At 46.4% G+C, this 26,396-nt stretch overlaps 1 protein-coding gene across 1 annotated transcript; it reads right to left on the minus strand.

The window, feature by feature from the left end:
- Positions 1–1,970: 1,970 nt before the first annotated feature.
- On the minus strand, positions 1,971–26,396 carry KIAA0040 (KIAA0040 ortholog). The gene is made up of 2 exons (XM_073356468.2): positions 26,182–26,396; positions 1,971–5,642 (listed from the first exon to the last, which is right to left on the minus strand). The coding sequence occupies exon 2, from the start codon at positions 5,525–5,527 to the stop codon at positions 5,210–5,212; it is 318 nt and encodes a 105-aa protein (XP_073212569.1). The 5' UTR covers positions 5,528–5,642; positions 26,182–26,396; the 3' UTR covers positions 1,971–5,209.

The following is a 26,396-nucleotide window of genomic DNA, read 5'->3' on the forward strand; positions in this document are numbered from 1 at the left end:
ATGGCCATACTGGGTCCATCTCGTCCAGTATGCGGTCTTCCGACTGTGGCCTGAGCCAGACACTTCAGAGGGAATTAACAGAATAGTGCAATTATTGAGGGATCCATCCCCTGTTGTCCAGTCCTAGCTTCTGCAAGTTGGAGGTTTAGGGACAAGGCAGACCATGGGGTTGCATCCCTGACCATCTTGGCTGATAGCCATTGAAGGACCTATCTGCCATGAATTTATCTAGTTCTCTTTTGAACCCAGTTATACTCTTTGGCCTTCACAACATCCCATGGAAAAGAGCTCTAAAGTTGACGGTGCATGTGTGAAGAAGTACTTCCTTATGTTTGTTTTAAACCTGCTGCCTATTAATTTACTGGGTGACCCCTGGTTCTTGTGTTAGGTGAAGGGGTAAATAACACTTCCCTAATCACTTTCTCCACGATTCATGATTTTATAGACATCGATCATATCCCCCCCTTAGCTGTCTCTTTTCTACGCTGAACAGCCTCAGTCTTTTTAATCCTTCCTCATATGGAAGCTGTTCCATCTTGTGCCTTTCTCTGCACCTTTGCCAATTCTAATATATCATTTTTTGAGATCGGGCCACAAGAACTATATGCATTATCAAGGTATGGGTGTACCATGGATTTATGTAGTAGCATTATGATATTTTCTGTTTTATCTCAATCCCTTTCCTGACGGTTCCTTACATTCTTAGCTTTTTTTGTCTGCTGCTGCACATTGAGCAGATGTTTTCAGAAAACTATACACAATAACTCCAAAATCTCTTTCCTGAGTGGTAATAGATAACTTAGACTCTATCATTTTCTATGTATAGTTGGGATTATGTTTTCCAATGTGCACTACATTGTATTTATCAACATTTGAATTTCATCTGCAATTTTGTCGCTCAGTCATCCAGTTTAGTGAGTTCCCTTTGTAACTCTTCTCGGTCGCTTTGTACTTAACTATCTGGAGTAGCTTTGTATCATCTGCAAATTTTGTCACCTCACTGTTTGCCCCTTTCCCAGATCATTTATGAATATGTTGAACAGTACTTGTCCCAGTACAGATCCTTGGGGGACCCTGCTATTTATCTCTCTCCACTGTGAAAACTGACCATTTATTTGTCCCCTTTGTTTCCTGTCTTTTAACCTGTTACTGACCCATGAGAGGACCTTCCCTCTCATCCCATGACTGCTTACTTTGCTTAAGAGTCTTTGGGGAGGGACCTTGTCAAAGGGTTTCTGAAAGTTCAAGCACACTACATCCACTGGATTGCTCTTATCCACAGGCTTGTTGACCCCCTTAAAAAATTCTAATAGATTGGTGAGGCATGATTTCCCTTTACGAAAGCTGTGTTGCCTCTTCTCCAACAAATTGTGTTCATCTGTGTGTCTCATAATTTTGTTCTTTAATGTAGTTTCTACAAATTTGCCTGGTACTGAAGTTAGGCTGACTGGCCTGGAATTGCCAGAATCGCCTCTAGAGCCTTTTAAAAAAACCTGATGTCACATTAATGATCCTCCAGTACAGATCTGGTACAGAGGCTGACTTAAGCAATAGGTTACATACCACAGTTCTGCAATTTCATATTTGAGTTCCTTCACAACTCATGGGTGAATCCTATCTGTTCCTGGTGACCTATTACTGTTTGTATACTGTTTATATTTGTTCCAAAACCTCCTCTAATGACCCCTAAATAAGTTGCATGTAAATAAGATCAGATTTTGAAAAATGCTGAGCACCTCAAATACAGCCAACACGCTGAGCTCTTTTGGCATCTTCACTTCGGCCCAGCTTTTCAATCTGTGTGTTTGTGATATGTACAATACAAACAGCTACGAGGGACTGGATGAGCGCCATTAAGCTTTCCTCATTTGTGACCTAAACCAGCCTAGAACTAAGATCGACTGAACCCCACGAAGGAAAATATTGTGTGCATCCCAACTCATACAGAGCAGAAGCATAACTCTTCTTCCTCCCACTTTTTTTTTTCATGCCAAGAGAGGTTGGCCTGCACTCATTAACGAGGAGACGCACTAAACGTTACTAATTGGAAACTGCCCTTTTAAGTATAATGTATCTGCGACTGGCTGAAAAGAGGTGCCCTTCAGCATTCCTCTCGACTGAAGTCAACAAAGGTCACATCCAAGGCCAGTGAGATGGTGCAAAAATATTTTCCCAAAGAAAGAAATGGCTGAGATCTGGAGACAAAACCTCTCTCAGGAGTTTGGAAAAAAAAAAGTTTTATTTTAAAAATTTTTCTTGAGCATGAACTGTGCAGAAGAGGCCGATGCTGAAATCCAGATGCATGCACATGAAGAACTGTCTGCAAGGCAGAGGCTATTCTCCACAGTGGCAGAGCTAGCTGTAGGAACCTGAGCCCAGGTGGGCCTTATCAGGGTGTACTGAACGTGCATCAGACACTGCTTCGTTGTTGGCTGTGCAGATGGAACCTACTGGTTAGCATGTGTCACACAGACCCATAGAGGATGGGGTATTCAGCAGCTCAAGCTACAGACGCTCTCACTTTCAGTTCTGGAAGTGCTGGTTCGATCCCTGGTATTGGCCAAGAGGATGGCTCTCCTACAAGGTAGCTTCCTGAGCTTTGCTCTCTTGACTGTATGTAGTGGATAGAGATGGGGCCAAGTCTTCAGGAGCTGGAGTTCTGGGCTGGTGGGTTCAGTCCATTAAAGAGATGGCTCAGGGCTATAAAGTTGAACTTCCCCAAAGTTTGGGCATGTTTGGATTTAATGGTTTGGGCCCGTGGTAGAGTTCCTATATGCAGACACGGCCCTTTCTTTTGACTCTCTGGTCCTTACAGGGTTGAGGGCCCCCACAGGAAGCATTTTTCCGGGATGCCTTTCTGGGTCTTTTAACTATGGCAGAGCAAAACAGCTGTAGCCCAAAGGTAGCCATGTCACAACTAGCTATATTTTCCTCTCTGCCAGCCAGTAAGTGCTTGTACCCCCAGTTATGTTTTCCTCTAGCTCTAGTTTTGTGTGTGAGAGAGGGAGAGAGAGATTATTTCTCTCTCTGTTTCCAAAATGATGTAATTTTATAATCAAATATCCCAGAGCAGAAGCTGGGGCAGTGGGGGAGCCAGAGATGTTCAGGGAGAGTTGGTATCTAGGATCAGGCTTCCCTTAAGGCTGTTTAAGCTAAAATCTGACTCTTATTTGTTGCCTCTCAGCCTTGAAATTGGGGGGTCCCTGTTTTTTGGTTTTTTTTTTAATGGAGATGAAGTGAATGAAGGAGCTGAAAGGCATCTACTTAAAGGCATGGGTGAGGCTGGGGTTGAGGCTCCGAACAACACAGTTGAGTGAGGGCCAAACCCCATGAAGTGATGTCACAAAGTCGGACAAATTGGGCTGCACTTTGATGGCACAGCTGAAGTGGCTGATTCTGTAAGCCCCAGCCAGCTCGCCCTGCTGCCTGCTTACCCTAGCAGAAGGGTATCCTAGAGTCAGAGAGCTCTTCTAGTGGAGGGTTGGTGAGACACCCTGCTGCAGATGAGGTCACCACACAGGAGTCTGCCATGCTGGAGGCTGTACCATTTGGCATGCTCCGCCAGGGCTGATCCGGATGGGTTTGTGTGCTTCCCTGAACTGTCTGGGTAGTCTGCTCTGGAGGCTAAAAATAAACTAAAGCAGAATGTTCCCAGCAGAGCCTTTAGAGCAAAAATATTTGTCTCTTGCACTGGCTTGTTGGAAAGATGATGGCATCCACCCACTCTGTTTATTTGCAAACCATGTAAATGTGACTTAAATAAACCTTGATGATAATAGTGCATGCACGGGGAGGAGTCAGGCAGGACCTCTGGGAAATAGACTGCAGTCAAAGAGGGCATGGTTGGGGTCAGAGGTGGAGCAGGGGGCACAGATGACTGTGGCCTGCTGACTGTGGGGGGTTCTGTCTGGGACAATGTCTCTTAGGGCGGGATGGGGCAGGAGGGAAGGTTTGGTGGGCAGGAGGTACGAAGTGTATCTGGATTTCAGGCTCCCTTCTACGTCTTCGTGCTGTAGTCCAGAGCCAGCTGCCCTTGCAGTGCTCCCTGGACCAGCGGCACAGCTGGATGGCAGGAGCTACTCCCTGTGTGTGCCCATTTGTGTGTACCACTGTCTGGGTGTGCTACATGGGCATGCCTGTGTGTCTGTGGGAGTGTGGCTCTGCCTGCGTGTGTGTCTAGCGTGCCGGGGGGGTGCATGGCCTAAGTTATTGCATGGAGTCAATGTTCCGGGGCCCGACTAGTATACATGGGTTCCATGAATGAACCCTTTCTAGTAGTCATTAAATAAATAACTCTAATGCTGGAGCCAAGCTGCTGTGCAGAATTAGCTGGAGTCTTCTCTCTCGCTGCTGTATAGAAATGAAGCCACCTTCCCTGCAGCAGAACAAGCTGCCAAAGGACCAGTCTGTACCAAGGCCAGTCTTAGACGGGCTTTATAGTGCCAGTGCAAAGGTTTCAGTCTCTTACTGTGCCACTTTTGATCTGTTCTTGCCATCCTCTGTTATGGGGGTGGCTGCCAGCAGTAGGGGTGGCTGCTTTGCTGCCTTGGGGGAGCGTCTTTTGGCCTGTAAGGCAGGGCTGGGTTAGGAAGCCCCATGGGAAGCTCCAGCAGTGGGCTGGATACCTGTGTCTTCAGGAGTTGTGAAGCAATAGCTTGCCAGGGTGTGAAGGAAAACCCTTTTCATTGTGCTGTAACCATGTGTTCATATCTGTGCAGGAGCAAGAGCCCGTGCGTGTGCAGAGGAGTGCCAGGGTGGGTTAGTTTTCAAGTGCATGCGTGTATGTTCTTGTGTACATGTAAGTTCATGTGCCTGTCGGGGTGCACATCCCTGGGCACGCATGGCTTTGTGCACGTGACATTAGGTCCATTTGCATGGGAGTGCAGGTATGTTGTGCACATGAAGGTGAATATCCATGTGCTCATAGCTGCGTGAATGCTTGTACATGTGAGCGCATGCACGTCCTTGTGCACATGGATGTGTGTGTCCTGGAGCACGCCGCCTAGTCCAGCTCTGGGTGTGCATGTAAAGATATGCTGGACTGCGTGCCTTCTAGTGATGTCTCCGTGCTCTCACTAGTTTCTGGCTTGTCCTGAAAGTCCTGGTTTTAAAGTCATTATCAAAAGAGACGGAGCCATCACAACATCTCCTTGCAGCACGTGGCCAGAAGGGCTCCCTAGGGAGGAGGGTCTTGGCTCCGTCCCTCCGACTAGACAGGCAGCGATGGTGTCTTGTCCAGCAGGAGGAGCTTGGGCTGAGCCGAGATCCACAGGTCCTCTTCACCCTTCTTTTTCCTCTTTTTGTTCCTCTCTGCTGGGACCTGCCCATTGCTGCTGCTGCTGTTGATGCTGCCTTTGGTCTGCTGTCTACAGAAGCAGCAGTGACAGCAGATGACGAGGAGGACGAGGAGGACGAGGACGGGCAGCCCCAACAGCACTGCCAGGCAGACGGTGTTGAAGATGCCTTCCTGGTGCTTGGTGTGAATGAGATTCCAGAGTGAGTCAAAGAAGGAGCTGACCTGCTCCATTGCAGTTGGCTGGCTGGGCACCTGTTCTCCCCACCTGTGGCTGGTGCGGTCCCCTTGCTGGGCTTTCAGCCCTGAGGGAAGGCAAATGGAACCCAGCAGCAGCTCCGGACAGTGCCTGTGAAGACAGAGGAAACAACAGGAAATCAGGAGGCTGCCCTGAAATCCACGTTTGATCATCAAAGCTTGAACGCTGCCCATGGGGCCTGCCAGCCTGGTGAGCTCTCAGCCAGCTGCAGAGATGAGTCTGCAGCTCCCGAAAGGGCAATGGTTTGGGACGCTTGGTCTGTGGGCTGAATCATGCAGACCTTCTGCCCAGCAGTGCTGAAGAGCCTCCAGCAAACCTGCTGTGTCTAGGGTCCCAAAGGATTCCTCACTGGCTGCAGCAATGGTGTAAACCCAACACTAGCTGTCTTCCTAAAACTACCGAGTTCCCCGAAGGGCTTGAGTTCTGAGGGGGCTGGCTTACACTGCCTAGGCCATTCTCACTCTTCTGCTGAATGACAGGACTTCTGCATAGTAATGCCCATGGATCCCCTCCTCCTCCTATGGACTGAAAGCACCATATTCCCAGACCCCTTCTGGGCCAGGGCAAATGGGACCAGAGTCCGGCATCAAACTCCCACCTCTGGCATGGGAGCATAGGATCCGAGCCACAGGTGGATGTACTGCTTTGAATACAATAAGCACTCGAGACACTACATTTGTACATGGGCATTTCCAGAGTTTGGGGAGTGTTTGGGTCTGGGCTTTTGTTATGGGTTCAGCTCTAATAAGAATTAATTAGAACATCTAATAAGTTCAGAATAGTTCAAATAACATTTTTCACTCCAGTTTTCCTTGTCACACAGCTCTGTGCTTCTGGGTTCCCCTGGAGACCAGAAGCAGTGAAATACATGTGAGAGGCTGGTCTCATGAGGTTTCCTTCTTGGAGAAGATTAAGATAGAATGTCATTTGGATAACTGACAGCAGGATTGTCTGGCTATGTAGAGTCCCTCCTCAGGCCCTACACCACCAGCACTCCCAGCTATCTTTGAGACACCACTGACTTCCTGAGGAAACTACAATCCATCGATAATCCTCCTGAAAACACCATCCTGGCCACTATGGATATAGAAGCCCTCTACACCAACATTCCACACAAAGATGGACTACAAGCCTTCAGGAACAGTACCCCCGATAATGTCACAGCAAACCTGGTGGCTGAACTTTGTGACTTTGTCCCCACCCATAACTTTCACATTTAGGGACAATGTATACCTTCAAATCAGTGGCACTGCTATGGGTACCTGCATGGCCCCACAGTATGCCAACATTTTTATGGCTGACTAAGAACAACGCTTCCTCAGCTCTCGTCCCCTAATGCCCCTACTTTACTTGCGCTACATTGATGACATCTTCATCATCTGGACCCATGGAAAAGAAGCCCTTGAAGAATTCCACCATGATTTCAACAATTTCCATTCCACCTTCAGCTTGGACCAGTCCACACAAGAGATCCACTTCCTGGACACTATGGTGCTAATAAGGGATGGTCACATAAACACCACCCTATACTGGAAACCTACTGACCGCTATTCCTACCTACATGCCTCCAGCTTTCACCCTGACCACACCACACGATCCATCGTCTCCAGCCAAGCTCTGCGATACAACCGCATTTGCTCCAACCCCTCAGACAGAGACAAACACCTATAAGGTCTCTATCAAGCATTCTTACAACTACAATACCCACCTGCTGAAGTGAAGAAACAGATTGACAGAGCCAGAAGAGTACCCAGAAGTTACATACTACAGGACAGGCCCAACAAAGAAAATAACAGAACGCCACTAGCCATCACCTTCAGCCCCCAACTAAAACCTCTCCAACGCATCATCAAGGATCTACAACCTATTCTGAAGGACAACCCATCACTCTCACAGATCTTGGGAGACAGGCCAGTCTTTGCTTACAGACAGCCCCGCAACCTGAAGCAAATACTCACCAGCAACCACACACCACACAACAGAACCACTAACCCAGGAACCTATCCTTGCAACAAAGCCTGTTGCCAACTGTGCCCACATATCTATTCAGGGGACACCATCATAGGGCCTAATCACATCAGCCACACTATCAGAGGCTCGTTCACCTGCACATCTATCAATGTGATATATGCCATCATGTGCCAGCAACGCCCCTCTGCCATGTACATTGGCCAAACTGGACAGTCTCTACGTAAAAGAATAAATGGACACAAATCGGACGTCAAGAATTATAACATTCAAAAACCAGTCGGGGAACACTTCAATCTCTTTGGTCACTCGATTACAGATCTAAAAGTGGCAGTTCTTCAACAAAAAAACTTCAAAACCAGATTCCAAGAAGAGACTGCTGAATTGGAATTAATTTGCAAACTGGATACAATTAACTTAGGCTTGAATAAAGACTGGAAGTGAATGGGTCATTACACAAAGTAAAACTATTTATTTCCCCATGTTTATTCCCCCCTCCCCCCGCCCACTGTTCCTTAGATGTTCTTGTCAACTGCTGGAAATGGCCCACCTTGATTATCACTACAAAAGGTCGTGTCCCCCCCCCCGTCTCCTGCTGGTAATAGCTCACCTTACCTGATCACTCTTGTTACAGTGTGTATGGTAACACCCATTGTTTCATGTTCTCTGTGTATATAAATCTCCCCACTGTATTTTCCACTGAATGCAGCCGATGAAGTGAGCTGTAGCTCACGAAAGCTTATGCTCAAATAAATTTGTTAGTCTCTAAGGTGCCACAAGTACTCCTTTTCTTTTTGCGGATACAGACTAACACGGCTGCTACTCTGTAACTTATCCAAATGTGTGAGTGCTTTATCTGGACTGACTCTTGAAACCTTTTGAGGCTTGTTCATTCCTACCTTGACTACTGGGTTGTACGTCTGTATGGGCCACTGCCCCTAAGAAAAGGGGTAGCATTTGTCCGTGGCTGGAAAAACAAACTGAAATGGTGGAGCGATGGTAAATAATGCAGATGTGGAGGGACACTTTCAAAAGGATTCTTCACTTGCTTTTACGATGATCTCTTGCAAAGGAAATTTAATGCAAGGTGCTAGTTCTATTCTGTTCAGGTTCCTATGCTGCCCTCAACACGGTAGTGTCTGAGCACCTTCCAGTCAGTCATTACATGACATGACATGACTCCTGTTTGTTGTGTGTGGGTCATTCTTTCTTTCTCCTCCTTTCCCCAGCAGAGAACTGTATGTTTGGTGCAGTGTTTGTTTTGGTAGGTGTGTTTGGTTTTTTTTTTTTTTTTTTTTTAAAGTACATGCAGCTCTGTGTTTGAGGCTGGAGAAGGCAGGTCAAGGAAGTGTGCCTTGCACTTGGGGTAGAAGTTGGTGAGGCTTTAGCTGGGAGTCTCTAGTCTTCCCACAATGCCTCAACCCTGGTTAGCCATGACAGGTGCTTGTGGTGAGCTTTGAGTACTGCCTACAGAGTGCACTTGACAGTTCACCTCTGGGCTGAGACTGTGAGGGTGGCTTCCGTAATGAGGACCAGAAAGTGGGCTGCCCCCTCCAGCATACCAACTACCACACAGTACGTTTGTGCGGCAGTCCAAGGTGTGATTGCAGGATAGGTAGAAAGGCAGCTAAAAACAGCAGCATGGAAGTGGTAACACAGGCTAGCAATGTAAGTACGCCCCCCAGGGTTCCAGCGGGCTTGCACAGCATCCATACTGCTATTTTTTTAGCCATTCTTGTGTGGGTAAACCTAGCCCAGGTTTGCCTCCCTGAGTTGCAATCACCAATCAGATTGTAGTGTACACGCGCACACACCTACAGCATTTAGATAGCAACGTTGCTCAGACTATGCAGACCAGCGCTAGATTTCAACTTGTGACTCTGAAGTTAAAGGCTCTGTAGCCCCTTGCTTGTTCCCCGAGCCACCTGCAGCCCTCCATTTTGTTTTTTTTAACCAAGTGTTTCTCACAGTCGAGGTTTCTTGTGGGAGGTGAACCATTATCCACTATACAAGTTTCAACAGAGGCTGACGTAACAATGGCATTCCCCTAGCTGTGCACGTAACCAGCAAAGCACTGCATTCTTGGCAGCGGCCCAGACCACTTTCCCCCTTGTCAATGTGCTGCATTGCTCCTGCCTCTCCTGGTCCAACTCTTACCTCTTAGTCATTACCATCATGTTTTGTATGGGTGATGGCCAAGTTGTCAAGGAATCCACAAGGCCTGCTTTCAAGTGATTCCACAGAGATTGTGTCTTCACCCTGATTAGTTCCCGAGGTCCCAGCAGTTAAGCTGGACTTATTTTTTGGGGGTGAATTTACTATTCACTGAAAAATGCATTTTTCCAGGGAACGCTTAACAAATTTGAGTTGAATTAAGTGAATAGCTTTGGCTGAAAAAACACCTGAAATTTTTTCTGCGGGAAATGTTAAAACAGTTAGTTTCAACTTTTCATTTAAAAAAAAAAAGTGTTTCAACATTTTTGTTCCGAAAATGTCAATTCGAATAAACATTTTAATAGTTTCATTTGATCCGAACAAAATGTGTTTTTGTTTCAGTGAGAGAAACAAAAAAAAGTCAAGTTTGGTTCAAAACGAACTGAATTTTTGCGTGTGATTTTTGGTTTGGTGGCCAAACCAGAAAATCACCATCTATTTCAGTGTCTCTCAACCTTTCCAGACTACTGTATCCCTTCCTGGAGTCTGATTTGTCTTATGTACCCCCAAGTTACACCTCGTTTAAAAACTACTTGCTGACAAAATTAGACATAAAAATAGAAAAGTGTCACATAAGAATGGCCATACTGGGTCAGACCAATGGTCGATCCAGCCCAGTATCCTGTCTATTGACATTGGCCAATGCCAGGTGCCCCAGAGGGAGTGAACCTAACGGGTAATGATCAAGTGATCTCTCTCCTGCCATCCATCTTCACCCTCTGACAAACTGAGGCTAGGGACACCATTCCTCACACATCTTGGCTAATAACCATTAATGGACTTAACCTCCATGAATTTATCCAGTTCTCTTTTAAACCCTGTTCTAGTCCTAGCCTTCACAACCTCCTCAGGCAAGGAGTTCCACAGGTTGACTGTGCGCTGAGTGAAGAAGAACTTCCTTTTAAACCTGCTACCCATTAATTTCACTGGGTGGCCCTTAGTTCTTATATTATGGGAACAAGTAAATAACTTTTTCTTATTCACTTTCTCCACACCACTCATGATTTTATATACCTCTATCATATCCCTCCTTAGTTTCCTCTTTTCCAAGCTGAAAAGTCCTAGCCTCTTTAATCTCTCCTCATATGGGACCCATTCCAAACCCCTAAACATTTTAGTTGCCCTTTTCTGAACCTTTTCTAATGCCAGCATATCTTTTTTGAGATGAGAGGACCACATCTGTACGCAGTATTCAAGATGTGGGCGTACCATGGATTTATATAAGGGCAATAAGATATTCTCTGTCTTATTCTCTATCCCTTTTTTAATGATTCCTAACATCCTGTTTGCTTTTTTGACTGCTGCTGCACACTGCATGGACGTCTTCAGAGAACTATCTATGATGACTCCAAGATCTTTCTCCTGATTAGTTGTAGCTAAATTAGCCCCCATCATATTGCATGTATAGTTGGGGTGGTTTTTTTCCAACGTGCATTACTTTGCATTTATCCACATTAAATTTCATTTGCCATTTTGTTGCCCAATCACTTAGTTTTGTGAGATCTTTTTGAAGTTCTTCACAGTCTGCTTTGGTCTTAACAATCTTGAGCAGTTTAGTAGCATCTGCAAACTTTGCCACCTCACTGTTTACCCCTTTCTCCAGATCATTTATGAATAAGTTGAATAGGATTGGTCCTAGGACTGACCCTTGGGGAACACCACTAGTTATCCCTCTCCATTCTGAAAATTTACCATTTATTCCTACCCTTTGTTCCCTGTCTTTTAACCAGTTCTCAGTCCTTAATCAAGTCACAGCAAACTATTGCTGAAAAATTGCTTACTTTCTCATTTTTACCATATAATTATAAAATAAATCAAATGGAATAAAGTGTACTTACATTTCAGTGTATAGTATATAGAGCAGTATAAACAAGTCATTGTATGAAACTTTAGCTTGTACTGACTTCACTATGGCTTTTTATGTAGCTTGTTGTAAAACTAGGCAAATATCTAGATGAGTTGATGTATCCCCTGGAAGACCTCTGTGTACCCCCACGGGGACATAGACCAGTGGTTCTCAATCAGAGGTGCATTTGCTCAGAATGTGTGAATGCTTGTGTGTGTGGGGAGGGAGGGGTAAATATGGTCCCATCCCCCAATATGCCTAGGGAATTGTGGGGTTTATTTTATTTTTTATTACCCCCTTGTCCTGCTGCTAGTTTAGTGCTGTCCTACTTGGTCTAACTTGGCAGGTAGCCAGCTCTATGGAAGGCTGCTCAGATTAGAGCTGACAGACTCCTGGGCTCCTGGTGGGCTTGGATGGGGTACAAAGCCTTTAATCACCAGGTCACTGGTTCAGGTCTAGATTGGTGGTGACTGAACATTGATACTGACTGATGCCTGTTTGGCTGTCTGAGGGAGGGTAGTAACATCTACCTAGCCATGGTGGTTAAGTGTCTGGGTCACAGCCCCTATATGGTGGGCAGGCTGTGGTGGGCAGGCTCAGCAGAGAGGTCAGGAGATGAGCTGTAGACTCAATTCTCTTCCCAACTCAAGATGATCCCAGCAGGTCATGGCCTGAGGTGCACATGGCCTGATCTAATGCCCACTGAAATCAGTGGGAGTCTTTCTATGGACCTTAGTGGTGTTGGAGTATGCTTGGAGGTAGGTAGGTGGGAGAAGCACGCCCTTGTGGCTACATTAACAGAGGATCTCAGTCTCCAGGAGTATCAGAGAGGCACCTTTCACTCAGGCTCAAGTCACTTGAAGAAGAGTGTCAGAAAATGTGGTGGGGTGAGCACATCTCTTTGACCCAGTGCAGAGCCTGACAGATGATGCAGCTGCTGTGACTCACCTTGCAATTGTTGCAAGAAGTGGGTGGGGTTGTGGAGGGGAAGGAGCAGCATTTTTGTGGCCTCGTGTAAGGTTTCCTTCCCTGGGGGAGAGTGCGAGGTGCTGCTGACCTGCAGGTTCCCTCAAAAAAGCATACCTTTTCTAGGGGCAAGGTCAGAGGGCTGGCTCCGCCTCTTGGGTTCACACTCGGCCTCCCCAGAGACCTAACAAAGCCCTTTGAGGGGCTGCATGAGGTGGTGCCCTTATGGGAGTGTTTCTCAAATGTGGGGTCCTGACTCAAAAGGGGGTCATAAGACTATTGGGTGGGGGGGAGGCGAGGCACCCCGTTGCAGCAGCAGTGCAGAAGTAAGGGTAGCATGGGATGGGGGTGGGTTGTCACAGCTTTAAATATTTTTTTAAAGAGCGTCCCAGCAAAAAAAGTTTGAGAACCCCTGCCTTATGGGTTTGAGCTGTCTGAAAGGGCGGTACTTTGGGAGGCTCTGACTCCCCACAGACGTGACCAGGTTAAGGATGATGCTGAGATTGTGGTCAGATACCTGCTAGGAGAACTGGCAGATGACTTAGGGGCTAATAAATCGAAACTTGTGCTTACCTAGTGTTTTCCACTCAAGGGTTAGAAAGTGCTTTGAGAGCTTTGGCTGAAGAATCGCTATATGAAAGCTTAGTATTGTTATTTATTAAAGGTCTTGGCCTGCGTTAACAACTCAAGTCCCACAGCCTCTCTGGGAGGCAGGGTGAGTTATTGGAATACCTGTTTTATAGAGAGGGGAAACAGAGGCAGAGAGGAGCAGGTCCATATCTTTCAACCATGGATGCCTTAAACACACCCACACTTAACTTGGCAGGTTTCAGTGGAGGTTGTACTTGCAATCCTCTGACAATCAGACCTTGCTCACACACTGTCTCTGGTAGAGACAGAACCTGGTTATCTCAACTCCACTTGTGTTCTACAACTATTAAATTATGGGAGATCTCTGCTGTGGTGTTTGTTTTGGGAATCACCAGGGACCCTAGTTTATTAAAGGACCCATGTTTGTATTGCTGTTTTCCTGTTGTGGGCGGCATTTATTGCTGTCTGACCCTTTCTGTATCTCTCACAAGCAACGATACCCAAGGTTTTACCCTCTCGCTCGTGTCTGTGGTGCTGGCTAGTACATCTGGCCAGTGGGCCAGTACATCTCATTAGTGGATGGATGCTGCTACTTGCCCAGGGCTCTGGATTTGCAGTCACATCCTCTGTTTTAATGAACAGCAAAGCCTGGACTCTGTTGTTTTTCTAAACAGTAACTCAACATGTATGGTCTCCCTTCTTGATGTATGATCCAGTCTTTCATTGACCTGTCTGGCCACAGGGAGGATGTGACACCCTTGCGGGAGGTGTTAATCTGTCACAGAGCATCTTTGTCAGCCTAAAATAGGGCTGTCCACTGCAGTTTGGGCCATGTGTGCACCCTGGTAAGTCCTTTACTACCCTCCGCCCGCAGTGACATCCTACTCTCCACCAAGTCAGACCTGCCATTTTGCACTACCGCAGCAGGCATGGTGCGTTACGTGGCCTGAAAGAGAATGAAGAAGTCTGCTATTAGAAATTCTGCCCCTGGGAAATTAAACACTGTCTGGAATCCAGATCCATGATGCATTCCTGGTCATGTCTCTTTGCTGAATCACAGAAAACCAAGAGACAAATTCTCAAGGGCTCAGCACCCACTGAGGAAGCTAGATTTTCAGGTCTTATTTAAACACCAAAACAAGGGACAGATTTTGCCAAAGTGCTCAGCACTTAGCTGTTAGTATCCCAGTGGGAGCAGCTGGATTTTCAGAACACTGCAGCATTACAGCTGCATAAGAAATGGTTTTGATTTTTTTAAACAATGAAAACAGATTATGATGAAACAAACTTTTTACCCTTTTCATCTAAATTTTCTACATATTTTTTTGGGTGGCATATTGTTGTGTTTTTAAATCCATTTTCAGCAGCCAAAACAGAAGCATTTCAAAAAGTTTTGGTTTTTGATGACTTGAAAGTGTGGAGCCATTTTTTTTTTTTTTAAATGTCAATTTTGGCTGAAATCTTCAGGTTCTGGTTGCTGAAAACAGAAAAAAAAACCCTGAAAACTGAAACAGTTTGAGTATTTCAACATCCCCCACCCCCATTTAATCAGAAATGGACAGTTCCAGCAAACATTTCTGCTTTGACAAAACACTATTTTTTTTTCATTAAAAATGATGTGTGTAAAATTCTGCATGGAAAAACTGCAGCCAGCTCTACTCAGCACCCAGTGGACAACCAGGCTGCTCTTTTGATGACCTATCCCCCTCAAACAGTGTAACTCTTAAGGCTCTAAAAAGGACAGGAAGCATTCACCTGGAGCAGTTGGTTATAATTTATATCAGTATAAGGCTAGAGTCTGTGATGGGCATTAATTCTTCTGGGTAGTGTCCCTTGATTCTGGCCTTCTCATGACCCATGTCAACTTAGGCAAGCTACCCCCTTTAACTGCATACAAACCCAAATGCTCTGTGATGCTTTGGCCCTGGCTGAATATCATTGACACTGAATCCTGGCCCTAAGCCCCATGTCACTGTTCTGGTGCAGAGTTGGCTCTCTGAGGTGGTGCCCTCTGTCTGTGTATTTCACAGGCGGCAGCAGCAGGAGGAAAACCCATGCCGTGGCACAAGACAGCATGGGTGGAAGGGCGTTTGCACACTCCTGACCCTAATTGCTTGCATTTTGAGTGGTCCCTGAGAGCAGGTGTATTATGTGATGCCAACCCAAACCCGATCTGCATGTGGTGAAGGACATCATAACTTTGCTAAGCATGTTCATGTTTGAACTACATATCTTTATTTGCACGTGACTCTGCAATGCCTGGATGTGGCTGGGGTCGCAAGCAGAAAGGCCAGAAAACTAGGGGGGAGAAGATTTTGGGGAGAATGATCTGGCAGCCATAAGATCTGGGTTCTGTCCCCACCTCTGCCACTGAGTGCTCTGTGACCTTAGACAAGTCACTTACTTGCTCTGTGCCTCAGTCCCCAACCTGTAACATGGGGATAGTGCTACTTCTTTACCCCACAAGGGGATCATGAGGCTTAATTCATTTAATGTTTTAAGACAGGCTACACTGAAAACACTCTCTTTAGGCTCTGTAGAAGTATGAGGCCACCTGACCTGCTGCTACACCTTGGCACATAGAAAGCTATTATTGCCTCCAGGAGCAAGTGCATCACGGCCTTGCACAATGTGATTGGCTCACTTAGCAATGTCACTTCTGGAAGCTTTCAGGAGCAGCATTTCCCAAATCAACATGTCACCCCATGTACCCTAGCCAAGCAGACAGAGTGGCTGTGGGCACCTGTGGCTGGGTGGACTGACTAGCTGACAAATACACAAATAGCCTTCATTTGTCCACAGACAATGACCATAGCCCCTTGTCACAGTGGGGCTGGATCCTTTACGCTGCAGGAAGCGGTGTATAGCGTGTGGACAGCATCACAGCACATCAACTAGGGGTTAAACAGTATGCAATGGGTAGAGCAGGATTTGAAAAAAGAAGGCAAACCAGGCTGGTGTCCAACTACTCCCCCGGTTTCCAGCCTCGAGGGTTGCCAAGTGGAGTGACTGTTGCTAAGGAGGCTATAGTCAGACAGATTACACCATCCCAGCCACCACTCCTCCTCCTCCCTGAATTCCAGCCATGAGGAGCTTTTACTGTGACACGATCCGGCCGAGGGCAGCCTTTGGGACAAACTTTCATGCCTGATGTTTGCGTCTTACTGTGGGACCCTCCCATCGGGAGGGAAGTGTCACAGCCTGGCAATGCAGGGTGGTGGTAAAGTGGAGCTGCGTCAGCCCCAAAGAGCTTGGGGGAGGGTTTCCCTCTAGCACCAAGGCAGTGTGTCGCAACTGGAACGGCTGGCAAAGCTAACTGAGAGGAGCTAGACACCTGTATCTGTCCATGTGTCCCTGCAGGGCATGCACTGTCCCCACTTGCCTTCCAACGCCTATGGGTTACTGGCAAAAGCCAGATGGATCACACCAGGGCAACCCCAGTTACTAGGTTCTATAGAGGGGACTAAACTGGCCAAAACCTGCATACTGCATGCCTCCTCACACATGTGCACACTATGCCCCACATGTGCCATACATACTGGCACATGTGTGTACACAGCCCACTCCATCACAGCCCACACCTCGCCCAAGGTAAGAAGGAGACTATAGAGGAAAACTACCATATATGGGGTGTTGAGGAAGGGAGGGCAAAAATATCCAGCCTGGAATTTCCCTCTGGCAGTTGTAGACAAAACTTTCTTCTGTCTGTTTGCTCACTTGGAACTGGGCAAAGATCCCACCCTAGATTTCTGTGCTACTGGGGATGGATGGTGGGAGTAGCCCCTAGTGATGGAAAAACCAGATCTGGATTTATGTACCTGTCTGGCATAGACCCAAGGTACATCTGTGGATTCTGGTGCACCCTTTACAGGCCTAACTGTAGGTGTGCACCCGAGACCCATTGCTTCAGGGTGAAGGCCTAAATGGCTGGAGCTGGATTTAATTCAGTGGGCCAAAATCTAGAGGAAGAGACTCCCTCAGTACATTGTGATTGTACAGGGCTGAACACAATGGGGCTGTGATCTCAGTTGGGACCTCTAGGGCTACTGTAATGGAAACAATAAATAACATTAATAAGCTACAATAGGGAATGAACACTTGCAGCAAAATGTTGCTTCAGTCAATTTTGGTGCCTCTCTCCTTGATTATTGTTAAAGAGCCTTTTTTATTTAAATAGGAAAACAAATGAATGATGATACCTAGCTCGTATATAGCACTTTTTGTCCGTGGATCTCAAAGTGCTTCACAAAGGAGTCGTCTCAACATCCCCATTTTACAGATAGGCAAACTGAGGCACGGAAAAGTGACATGACTTGTCCAAGGTCATCCAGCACACCAGTGGGTGAGATGGGAATAGAACCCATGTCTCCTTAGTCTTAGACCAGTGCCCTATCTATTAGACAACACTGTCTCCCTGGAGTGCCTAGATTCCCACCCTCCTGCACAGGGGCATCACGGGGGAAAATGTGAGAGCCTCTTGTTTAAAATATTAAAATCCCAACACTCATCCCCTTCTCCCACCCCCCAGAGGCTCCTGTAAATAATTTTTAGAACTGATTGTATTTCCCTATTGACTTTATCCTTGTGGAACTGAAAAAAAAAATAGTAATCAAACAAACAGAATATCTTGTTTTTGTCTGGATATTCTGTGTGTGTGTGAAGCTATAGTGCCATTTATCCATAAACGGGAAGTCAGACTCCCATAATACTCTACTCCACAAGAAAAGTAATTTTAGACAAAACAGGATGTATATTTTAATTCCTGCAGCAAGATGCTTTATATTTACTGTCTTGAAAGTTTTAAGGGGGTGTGACAGGGTCAGGCCAGATGGTGGAAGGTCCGGCGGTGAGGACAAAGAAGGTGTTGGGAGGAGGCCACATGGAAGTAGCCCAGGGCTTTGTAGCTGTCACAGGAGACACTATAGACAGCAGCAATCCATAGGGCCCTGGGCTGGAACCCAGAGTAGATGGCAGGCCTGGGTTCTCCGCCATCCCTAAGAGGACCTTCATCCTGATGTCTGATAACGCTTGTACTTCACAGTCCTCCAGCAGCACACCTACTCACTCTCAGCTTCTTGTGCACCTCTAGCTCCTAGCTCCTCGCATACACCTCACTAACTGAAGTGAGGTCCTTTTTAAAACCAGATGCCCTGATTAGCCTGCCTGTCCTAATTGATTCTGGTAGCTTCTTAATTGGCTCCAGATGTCCTAATTAGCTTGCCTTAATTGGTTCCAGCAACTTCCGGATTGTTCTGGAACCGCCCATTATCTTACTCAGGGAAAAGGGATCTGCTTAATCTGGGGCTAATATCTACCTTCTATCACTCTCCTGTAGCTATCTGGCCTGACCCTGTCACAGAGGTTGCAATTTTCTTTTTTAAATTGTAATTACTTGGTTACAGAAAAGCAGAGCTGTTTATAATGTTGCCATGGCTGTCTTTCCCCTTTAAAACATAGCTGAATAAATTGAACGTGACTCTTAACGTATGTGTAAAATGTCTAGCCCAAATGGACCCTAATTTCTTGCCTCAAGCCCTGAGTAAGGGGCAGTGTACAGCTGTGCAGCCCGAGGAGCAGACCACAAGCCACATTGTGGTTCTCACTCTTACTCGAAGGGGAAGTAACATGCATCAGACCTGGATCTGGTGAGGTGTAAATAAATTCCACCCTCTGTGCCTGCTCAGTTGTGCTAGTGATGCATTGTGGGAGGTGGAGGCGGAAGTTCTGTCCTCACACAGCTATTAGGAACACAGGTAGTTGGTCCAGGGCAGTAGGGGGGCTTTCCACACCTGTAAGGCCTTGTTGCCAGGGTCCCAATCTGACCCTCAGTTAAATCTGATACACAACTAACTTTAAATGATTATTTAGGGCCTCTGTTGCCTTTTGCTCTGTAGATGAAGATTGTTAGTGCAATAATTGGGGGGGGGCTCACTGAAAATTTTTTGGCATCCCTAACTATGAAATTTCAGTTTAGAGCTGGCAACACTCAGATCACAAACAGCCTTGTCAGTAAGGCTGCTGAAGGGTGTGCCTCACTAGTCTACACCCCCATTCAGCCAGAAGGGGTTTGTTGCACAGATCCCAGCGTATGCACCTTTCAAACTAGCAGGGAAGTTTGATGTGACTGACTTTCTTCTGGTGCTCCAGGCCCACGTCTGGAGGAGCAGAAGGTGCTGCAAGTTGGGACTGAGGAGCTGTCTCTTGAGTGCTCAGGGCTGGACTAGGAGGAGGCACTACGGACTGATTCATTTGGATAGTCAGAGTTTTTTTGGGAGGGTGTCAGAACTGATTAGAGCTGAGGATGGTACAAGCAGGTACTGTGCAAATGCAATCAGAGTCCTGATTTTAGGAGAGCCACTTAGTTCACTTGTAAAGCAGTTATGGAAGAGAGAAATGAGTACATTATAATGACCCTTTCCCGGCACTAAGCATGTAATAGGAATGAGTCAGAGAAAAGTTTGTTGTAACTTGAAGAATTTGCTGCAACCAGAGCTTTAGGCATCTACTTGATGTATCAATAGGACATGTTTGTGTTTTTGTCTCTTGTATATAAATTGTCAAACTTAGTTGTCTAAAGTTATGCTCCTAAATAAAGGATGTGACACTCTTTCCCCCCCCCCCCCAGGTGCTGAGCACTTGCAGCTCCTATTAAAGTTAATGTTAGCGACAGGTGCCCAGAACCTTTGAAAATCAAGTCACTTATTTAGGTACTTCAATGTGGATTTAGGCATCTAATTTTAGAGATCTTCATTTGACAACTTGGACCTACAAAACCCAAATAATTAGCATTGATACTATGCAAAGGTTGCAAGGTCAAGCACTAAAAGTGTCAGGAAATTTAAAATTATAAGAGTTGTTCCGGCAACATGAGTTGGTCACATCCTGTGTATTTTGTAGTAACCAAATATTTTAAAAAAAAAGTTTAAGATTTACACTGAACAATGGGAAAAGGACTGGAAAGCACTACATCTGTGTAATGTGGCCAAGTTCATAGGACTGCAGCAACCTCAAGCTCTGATCCTACAAATTGATCCATTCAGACATGCTCTTATGTCTCATTTCACCAGGACTCTTCGCAGACTTGTCTGGATTCCTTTGCAGAACTGAGGCTTTAACTTGTGGAATATGGTGACTTTTGAGTGCTTGTTCTCACAATGCTGACACTTTGTATATTTAATGCCCTAGAGGTGGGTAGCTGTTTTTAAGGGAGGGGAATTGGAAGAAAATAGAAAACTTAAAATCTGGAGGGTAATAGCTTGAGCAATTCCATGCCCTGCACTGGAACAATTCACCAAGGGTCATCATGAATTCTTCTCCATCACTGACAATTTTTAGATCAAGATGGGCTGTTTTTCTAAAAGCTCTGCTCTAGAAATAATTGTGGGGGGGGAGGGAGCAGGAGAAGTTCTCTGGCCTGTGGTATACAGGAGGCCAGTCTAGATATTCACAATGGTCTCTTCTGGCCTTGGAATCTGTGACTCTCTGAAATATATACATATAAGAGCCTGCCTACATTTAAGAAAAATTTTGCCCTGGTGTAACTGCATGGATGTAGTTAACACCACTGCAAACCCACGATGGAGATGTGGGGGGCTGTACTGCCCCAAAGTGGGACTTACATACTCTAATTGGGTAATTTATCAAAAAGCTACACTATGTGTCCCACTTTGTGCTAGAACAACCTGCCTGCATTTGGAATTTGCACCAGTGTAAGGGCTTGTTTACACAGAGACTTAGTCCATGGCAAGCCAGGGTGTAAATCTACATAAACTAGCTTGTTGTGCATTGACCATGTGGGCCCTATTACTGTGTACTAAAAGGTCAAAGCGCACTACAGAACATTTGGGGCATGGTAGCAGATTTCATGTGGTCAGTTAGTATGTAGTGGGCTAGAGCACTGTAGATTTACACCCTGGCTTGCCACCTACTAAGTCTCTATATAGACCAGGCCAGATCAGTGCACTTGCACTGACGCACGTTTTCTTAACGTAGACAAGGCCTAACCTCTATTGCCCTGCAATGCACCGTTACACTGCTGCAAAGTGCTAGCATTCTGAGCTGGTGGTATTCCCTTCCTTCCCCTCTGCAGGGGTCTAAATAACTAAACATGGTACATGGCTCTGCTGACTTCACCAGAAGAGCTTGGATAACACCCACATCTTCTGGGTGTGGTGTTCTGTCCCATCTAGTGGCACCAAGACCACTTAAGAGAGAGAGGGAAAATGAGTCTGCTCTACAGCCTTAAGTAATAGCCAGTTGGCTTTTAGTTTATGCTGTAGAGGCTCATGCACTAAGCTCCAGATGTCCCTGGTTCGATCCTGCCCGACAACAACCAGGGTCTGTCGATGTTACACTTGCAAGTTCTTTGATTGGACCAACATGGACTTAACTTGCCACACCTATGTACTGGGGCTATTTTTCAGTGCATACCTGCAGACTTAAGGAAATGTTTCATTACTCATGGTCAGTGCAAGTTTCACATTCAGCTGGTTTCCTTGTAACATTACCTAAGAAAGCCTGGTTAGGATGTTTTTGAAATGGTGAATAGTATATTCCCTTCACTCTTCCAGAGCTCACAAACGGCTCAAGGGATTTTGATCAAATTTCCCTTCCCTGCCCCTCTGAAAATATCAGACAGAAGCCAAGCGTAGATAATTTTCTCCCCAAAGGTGAATGATTTGGCAAGTTATGAATATTTAAAAACATGAGATTAAAAGTGAAACTATTTGAAAATTTAACCATAGAAGCATGCACAGGCCCAGACAAAATCTATGTATGCAGATACTGATAGTGCAATAAAATTAAAGAACACTGATCAATTTGACCCTTTTTATAATCATTCAAACAACAATAGAATGATACTGTTCCCATCTGACTTTGTATGCTCATAATGTTATTAATGAACTTTGTCCAAAACTACTTCTAAAATGAGATTTAGTAAATGGTCTATCCTTCACAATATGCTATAAAATACCATCCCCATGTGTATCTAGTATCTACTGTTCGTAGCCTGGAGGCTCCAATCCAGCAGAGATTCACCTGCATGGAGCTTATTGAAGGAGCGGGGTCCTAATAAGCATTGATGATCCTATTTGATACCAGCTGATCTCTGTACAGGGATGATTCCTTCCTATAGTCTGAGAGCTTTTCTGGTGATTTGAATAGGTTCCATGTTTCTACACAGGCTATATTTAATTGATGGCTCTCATGAGCTCTGGCTAGATCTCTGTAAAAGCTGTATAATCAACCTGGCACAACTCCTCTGCTTACATTTTTCTTTTTGACTGATCTGAAACTCAGACTGGGCTTGCTGTATTCTTTACCAAAGCTTGCAAGCCCTTTGGGAAGATTCTCCAGGCAGCCTGGGCTGCTTGAAGATTTGAGGTGGCAGCCCTGTGAATCTTGGAGGCTTTGGCTGAATATTGCTTGGAGCTGTGGGGCATCACTCCTTACTGAGAATTGTCTGTGTGAAACTGATAATAAAAGTTCTAACTAGAGACTGGCTGGAACCAGCAGCCTTGGGATTTGCACCCACCCCCAACATTGGAGCTAAAATGTATGGCTCAACCCCATCTCTAGATCTTGTGACTCCCTGTGAACTGAAATCCTCATGCTCAGCAAAGCTCTTGTTCTGACCCATGTTCCACTACCCTGGGGGAAAAGGCAGATTTTCATCAACAAAACCCTAAAGCACTGAAGAGTGTTTAGCCACTCAGATTGGCTGAAGGCTCGGCAGCCCTGCTCCTGCTATTCCCAACTCTCGAGTCTCTCTCCAGCCTCCTTTTGGGAGCCTGAGGTGCCCTGCCTCTGCTTGATGAATGACCTGGCTTAGAGATGGCTGCACCTCTCCAGTGCACCAAGCTACTCCCGGATCAGCCCCAGAGGCCTGGTCAACACAATGTTTTGTATCTGTTCTGCAGCACTGCTGTTAGCCATAAATGCAAGCACCAGTGCAGCCTGGGCTCTGGCACGTCCAGCACTATGTCACAAAACTCTGCCCTGAACACCAGTGCTGCAAACTGGGAATGAAATTTTGTAGTGCGGGGGGACTCAGAAATGGAAGCCAGACATCCCCATCCCCATCCTCTTCCCCCTTGGGCAGGGCCTACACACGTTGCCTTCACAGTGTGACCAGCCCCTATCATTCCAGGAAGCATAGAATCATAGGACTGGGAGGGACCTTGAGAGGTCATCTAGTCCAGTCCCCGGCACTCATGGCAGGACTAAGTATTTTTTAGAGCATCCTTGACAGGTGTTTGTCTAACCTGCTCTTAAAAATCTCCAATGACGGAGATTCCACAACGTCCCTTGGCAATTTATTCCAGTTCTTAACCATCCTGACAGGAAGTTTTTCCTAATGTCCAACCTAAACCTCCCTTGCTGCAATTTAAGCCCATTGCTTCTTGTCCTATCCTCAGAGGTTAAGGACAACAATTTACCTCCCACCTCCTTGTAAACAACCTTTTATGTACTTGAAAAGTGTTATCATGTCTTCTCCCCCCCACAACCCCCATCCCCGCAGTCTTCTCTTCTCCAGACTAAACAAATCCAATTTTTTCAGTCGTCCTTCACAGGTCATGTTTTCTAAACCTTTAAATCACTTTTGTTACCCCTTCTCTGGACTTTCTTCAATTTGTCCACATTTTTCCTGAAATGTGGTGCCCAGAACTGGACACAATACTCCAGTTGAGGCCTAACCAGCACAGAGTAAAGCAGAAGAATTACTGCTTGTGTCTTGCTTACAACAGTGGCTCTCAACCTTTCCAGACTACTGTACCCCTTTCAGGAGTCTGACTTGTCTTGCCTACCCAAGTTTCACCTCACTTAAACTACTTGCTTACAAAATCAGACATAAAAATACAAAAGTGTCACAGCACACTATTAGTGAAAAATTGCTTACTTTCTCCTTTTTACAATATAATTATAAAATAAATCAGTTGGAATATAAATATTGTATTTATATTTCAGTGTACAGTATATAGAGCAAACAAGTCGTATGAAATTTTAGTTTGTACTGACTTTGGTAGTGCTTTTTATATAGCCTACTGTAAAAGTAGGCAAATATCTAGGAGTTATTGTACCTTCTGGAAGACCTCTGTGTACCGCCCCCCAGGGGTACATATGCCCTGGTTGAGAACCCCTGGCTTACAACATTCATGCTAATACATCCCAGAATGTTTGTTTGCTTTTTTTTTTTTTTTTTTGCAACAGTGTTACACTGTTGACTCATATTTCTCTTGTGATCCACTATAACCCGCCCCCCCCCCATCCCTTTCCACAGTTCTCCTTCCCAGGCAGTCATTTCCCATTTTGGATGTGTGCAACAGATTGTTCCTTCCTAGGTGGAGTACTTTGCATTTGTCCTTATTGAAGTTCATCCTATTTACTTCAGACCATTTCTCCAGTTTGTCCAGATCATTTTTGAATTTTAATCCTATCCTCCAATGCACTTGCAACCCCTCCCAGCTTGGTGTCGTCCATAAACTTTATAAGTGTACTCTCTATGCCACTATCTACATGACTGATGAAGATATTGAACAAAACCGGACGCAGAACTGATCCCTGTGAGACGCCTTGCAATATGCCCTTCCAGCTTGAGTGTGAACCACTGAAAGCTACTCTCTGTTTTCCAATCAATTACGCACCCAGCTTATAGTAGCTCCATCTAGGTTGCATTTCCCCTAGTTTGTTTTATGAGAAGGTCATGCAAGATAGTATCAAAAGCCTTACTCAAAGTCAAGATATAAGATCAAAGAACCTGAGTATGAGTTGAGTGTTGAACTAGGATCCCTGCAGGACAGCATGCTGGTATCCTTTATATAGGTTAGGCCAGATAGGTCCTCTGACTGGCACAGCCAATGCAGAAGAACATTTGTAACAACTGTGGGTCAAAGATTCCTGTTACACCAGGCTCAGGTCCCAGCAAAGGCATCTGAGGTCTGGGAGAGATCTCCCTTGCCTTTTAAAACTCAAGAAATTTTATTTAGAAAGAAACTCTACTTCACAGCTCATGTCAGTTTCCATACCTCTCTCAGCTCCAGCTACTGGAATGGGAGAAGGGCCCAGGCGGATATGGGGGATACTGTGTCACTCCTGCTGGAATTAGGAGGAGACCCTTTGGCCAGCTCACAGAGGGGAGAGGGTGCATCCCCTGCTGTCTGAACTGCTCATAGTGGAGACAGCCCCAGAGCAATACCAAGTCAGGAACCCCGGAGCTGTTCATTATACACGAGGGCAATTGTGCTGAGAGGTTCAGCATGTGCCACTTTAACAATGAAGCTAACCTACCCCCCACCCTCCCACTACCGTGCTCAGGAAAGGCAGCTCTCACTTTCTGACTCTCCTGTGCTGGGCTCTCTCCAAACTCACAGCTAAATAACAGCGCAGAATCCACAGCACCAGCAGCAGCTTATTATTTACTTGGATTCCAGTAGCAGCCAGAGGCTCTAATGAAGCTCCAGGCCCCATCATGCTGGGCACCCTACACAATCCCTGGCCCAAAGATTTTATAGTGGAATAGAGCGGACCAGCAAATGGAATGGGGAAACTGAGGCACAGAGCGGGGAAGTAATGTGCCTAAGGTCACTCGCCAAGACTAATGGCAGATCCAGCTCTCCTGCCTCCCAATCGAGTGGCCTGTGGGCTGGACCACAGTGCTGGCGCCCGCGGCATAAGTTCAGTGTTGTTTACAGATCCGAGACAGGGCGCTCAGGCTACATGCTGGGTTCCGGCGCTGGGGACCTCAGGGAAACCCCTGAGCGCCGCTGCCGTGCCTCAGTTTCCCTTTAGCCAACGGAGGACAGTACTTTAGCTAGCTCCCGGTGATGTCCGCCCGGCCCCGGGAGCGCGCCTTGGATAATAGGGGTCCCAGAGCAACCGGGCTAAGCAGGCTGCTCGCTCCGCCAGCCCGCCGTCTGTGTGCACAGGGCGCGGTGACCCAGCGCTCCGACGGGGAGTCGCTTCCCGGGAGCACCCCGCGCTGGGACCGGGGAGGGCGCCCCGCGGCTACGTCCACGCGCCCTGGCACGGCCGCCAGCAATTTACCTGCCGCTCCCCGGGGCGCTGCCCCGGCCACGGTCCCGCGCCGCCGCCGCCGCCTGAGAAGTTTCGCAGCAGCCAGAGGAAGTGGTGAGCTGACGGCTCGGGATGTTTGCTGCCAGCGGCCTCCCAGCGCTCCGCCCCTCGCCCTGCCCGCTCTCCCCGCCGTACTTGGGGCGACTGCCGGCTCAGGCCGGCCCCGGGGCTCACGCCCTGGCCTG

This window comes from Lepidochelys kempii, chromosome 8 (genome assembly GCF_965140285.1).
Source record: "Lepidochelys kempii isolate rLepKem1 chromosome 8, rLepKem1.hap1, whole genome shotgun sequence".
In the NCBI taxonomy this organism is placed as follows: Eukaryota; Metazoa; Chordata; order Testudines; family Cheloniidae; genus Lepidochelys; species Lepidochelys kempii.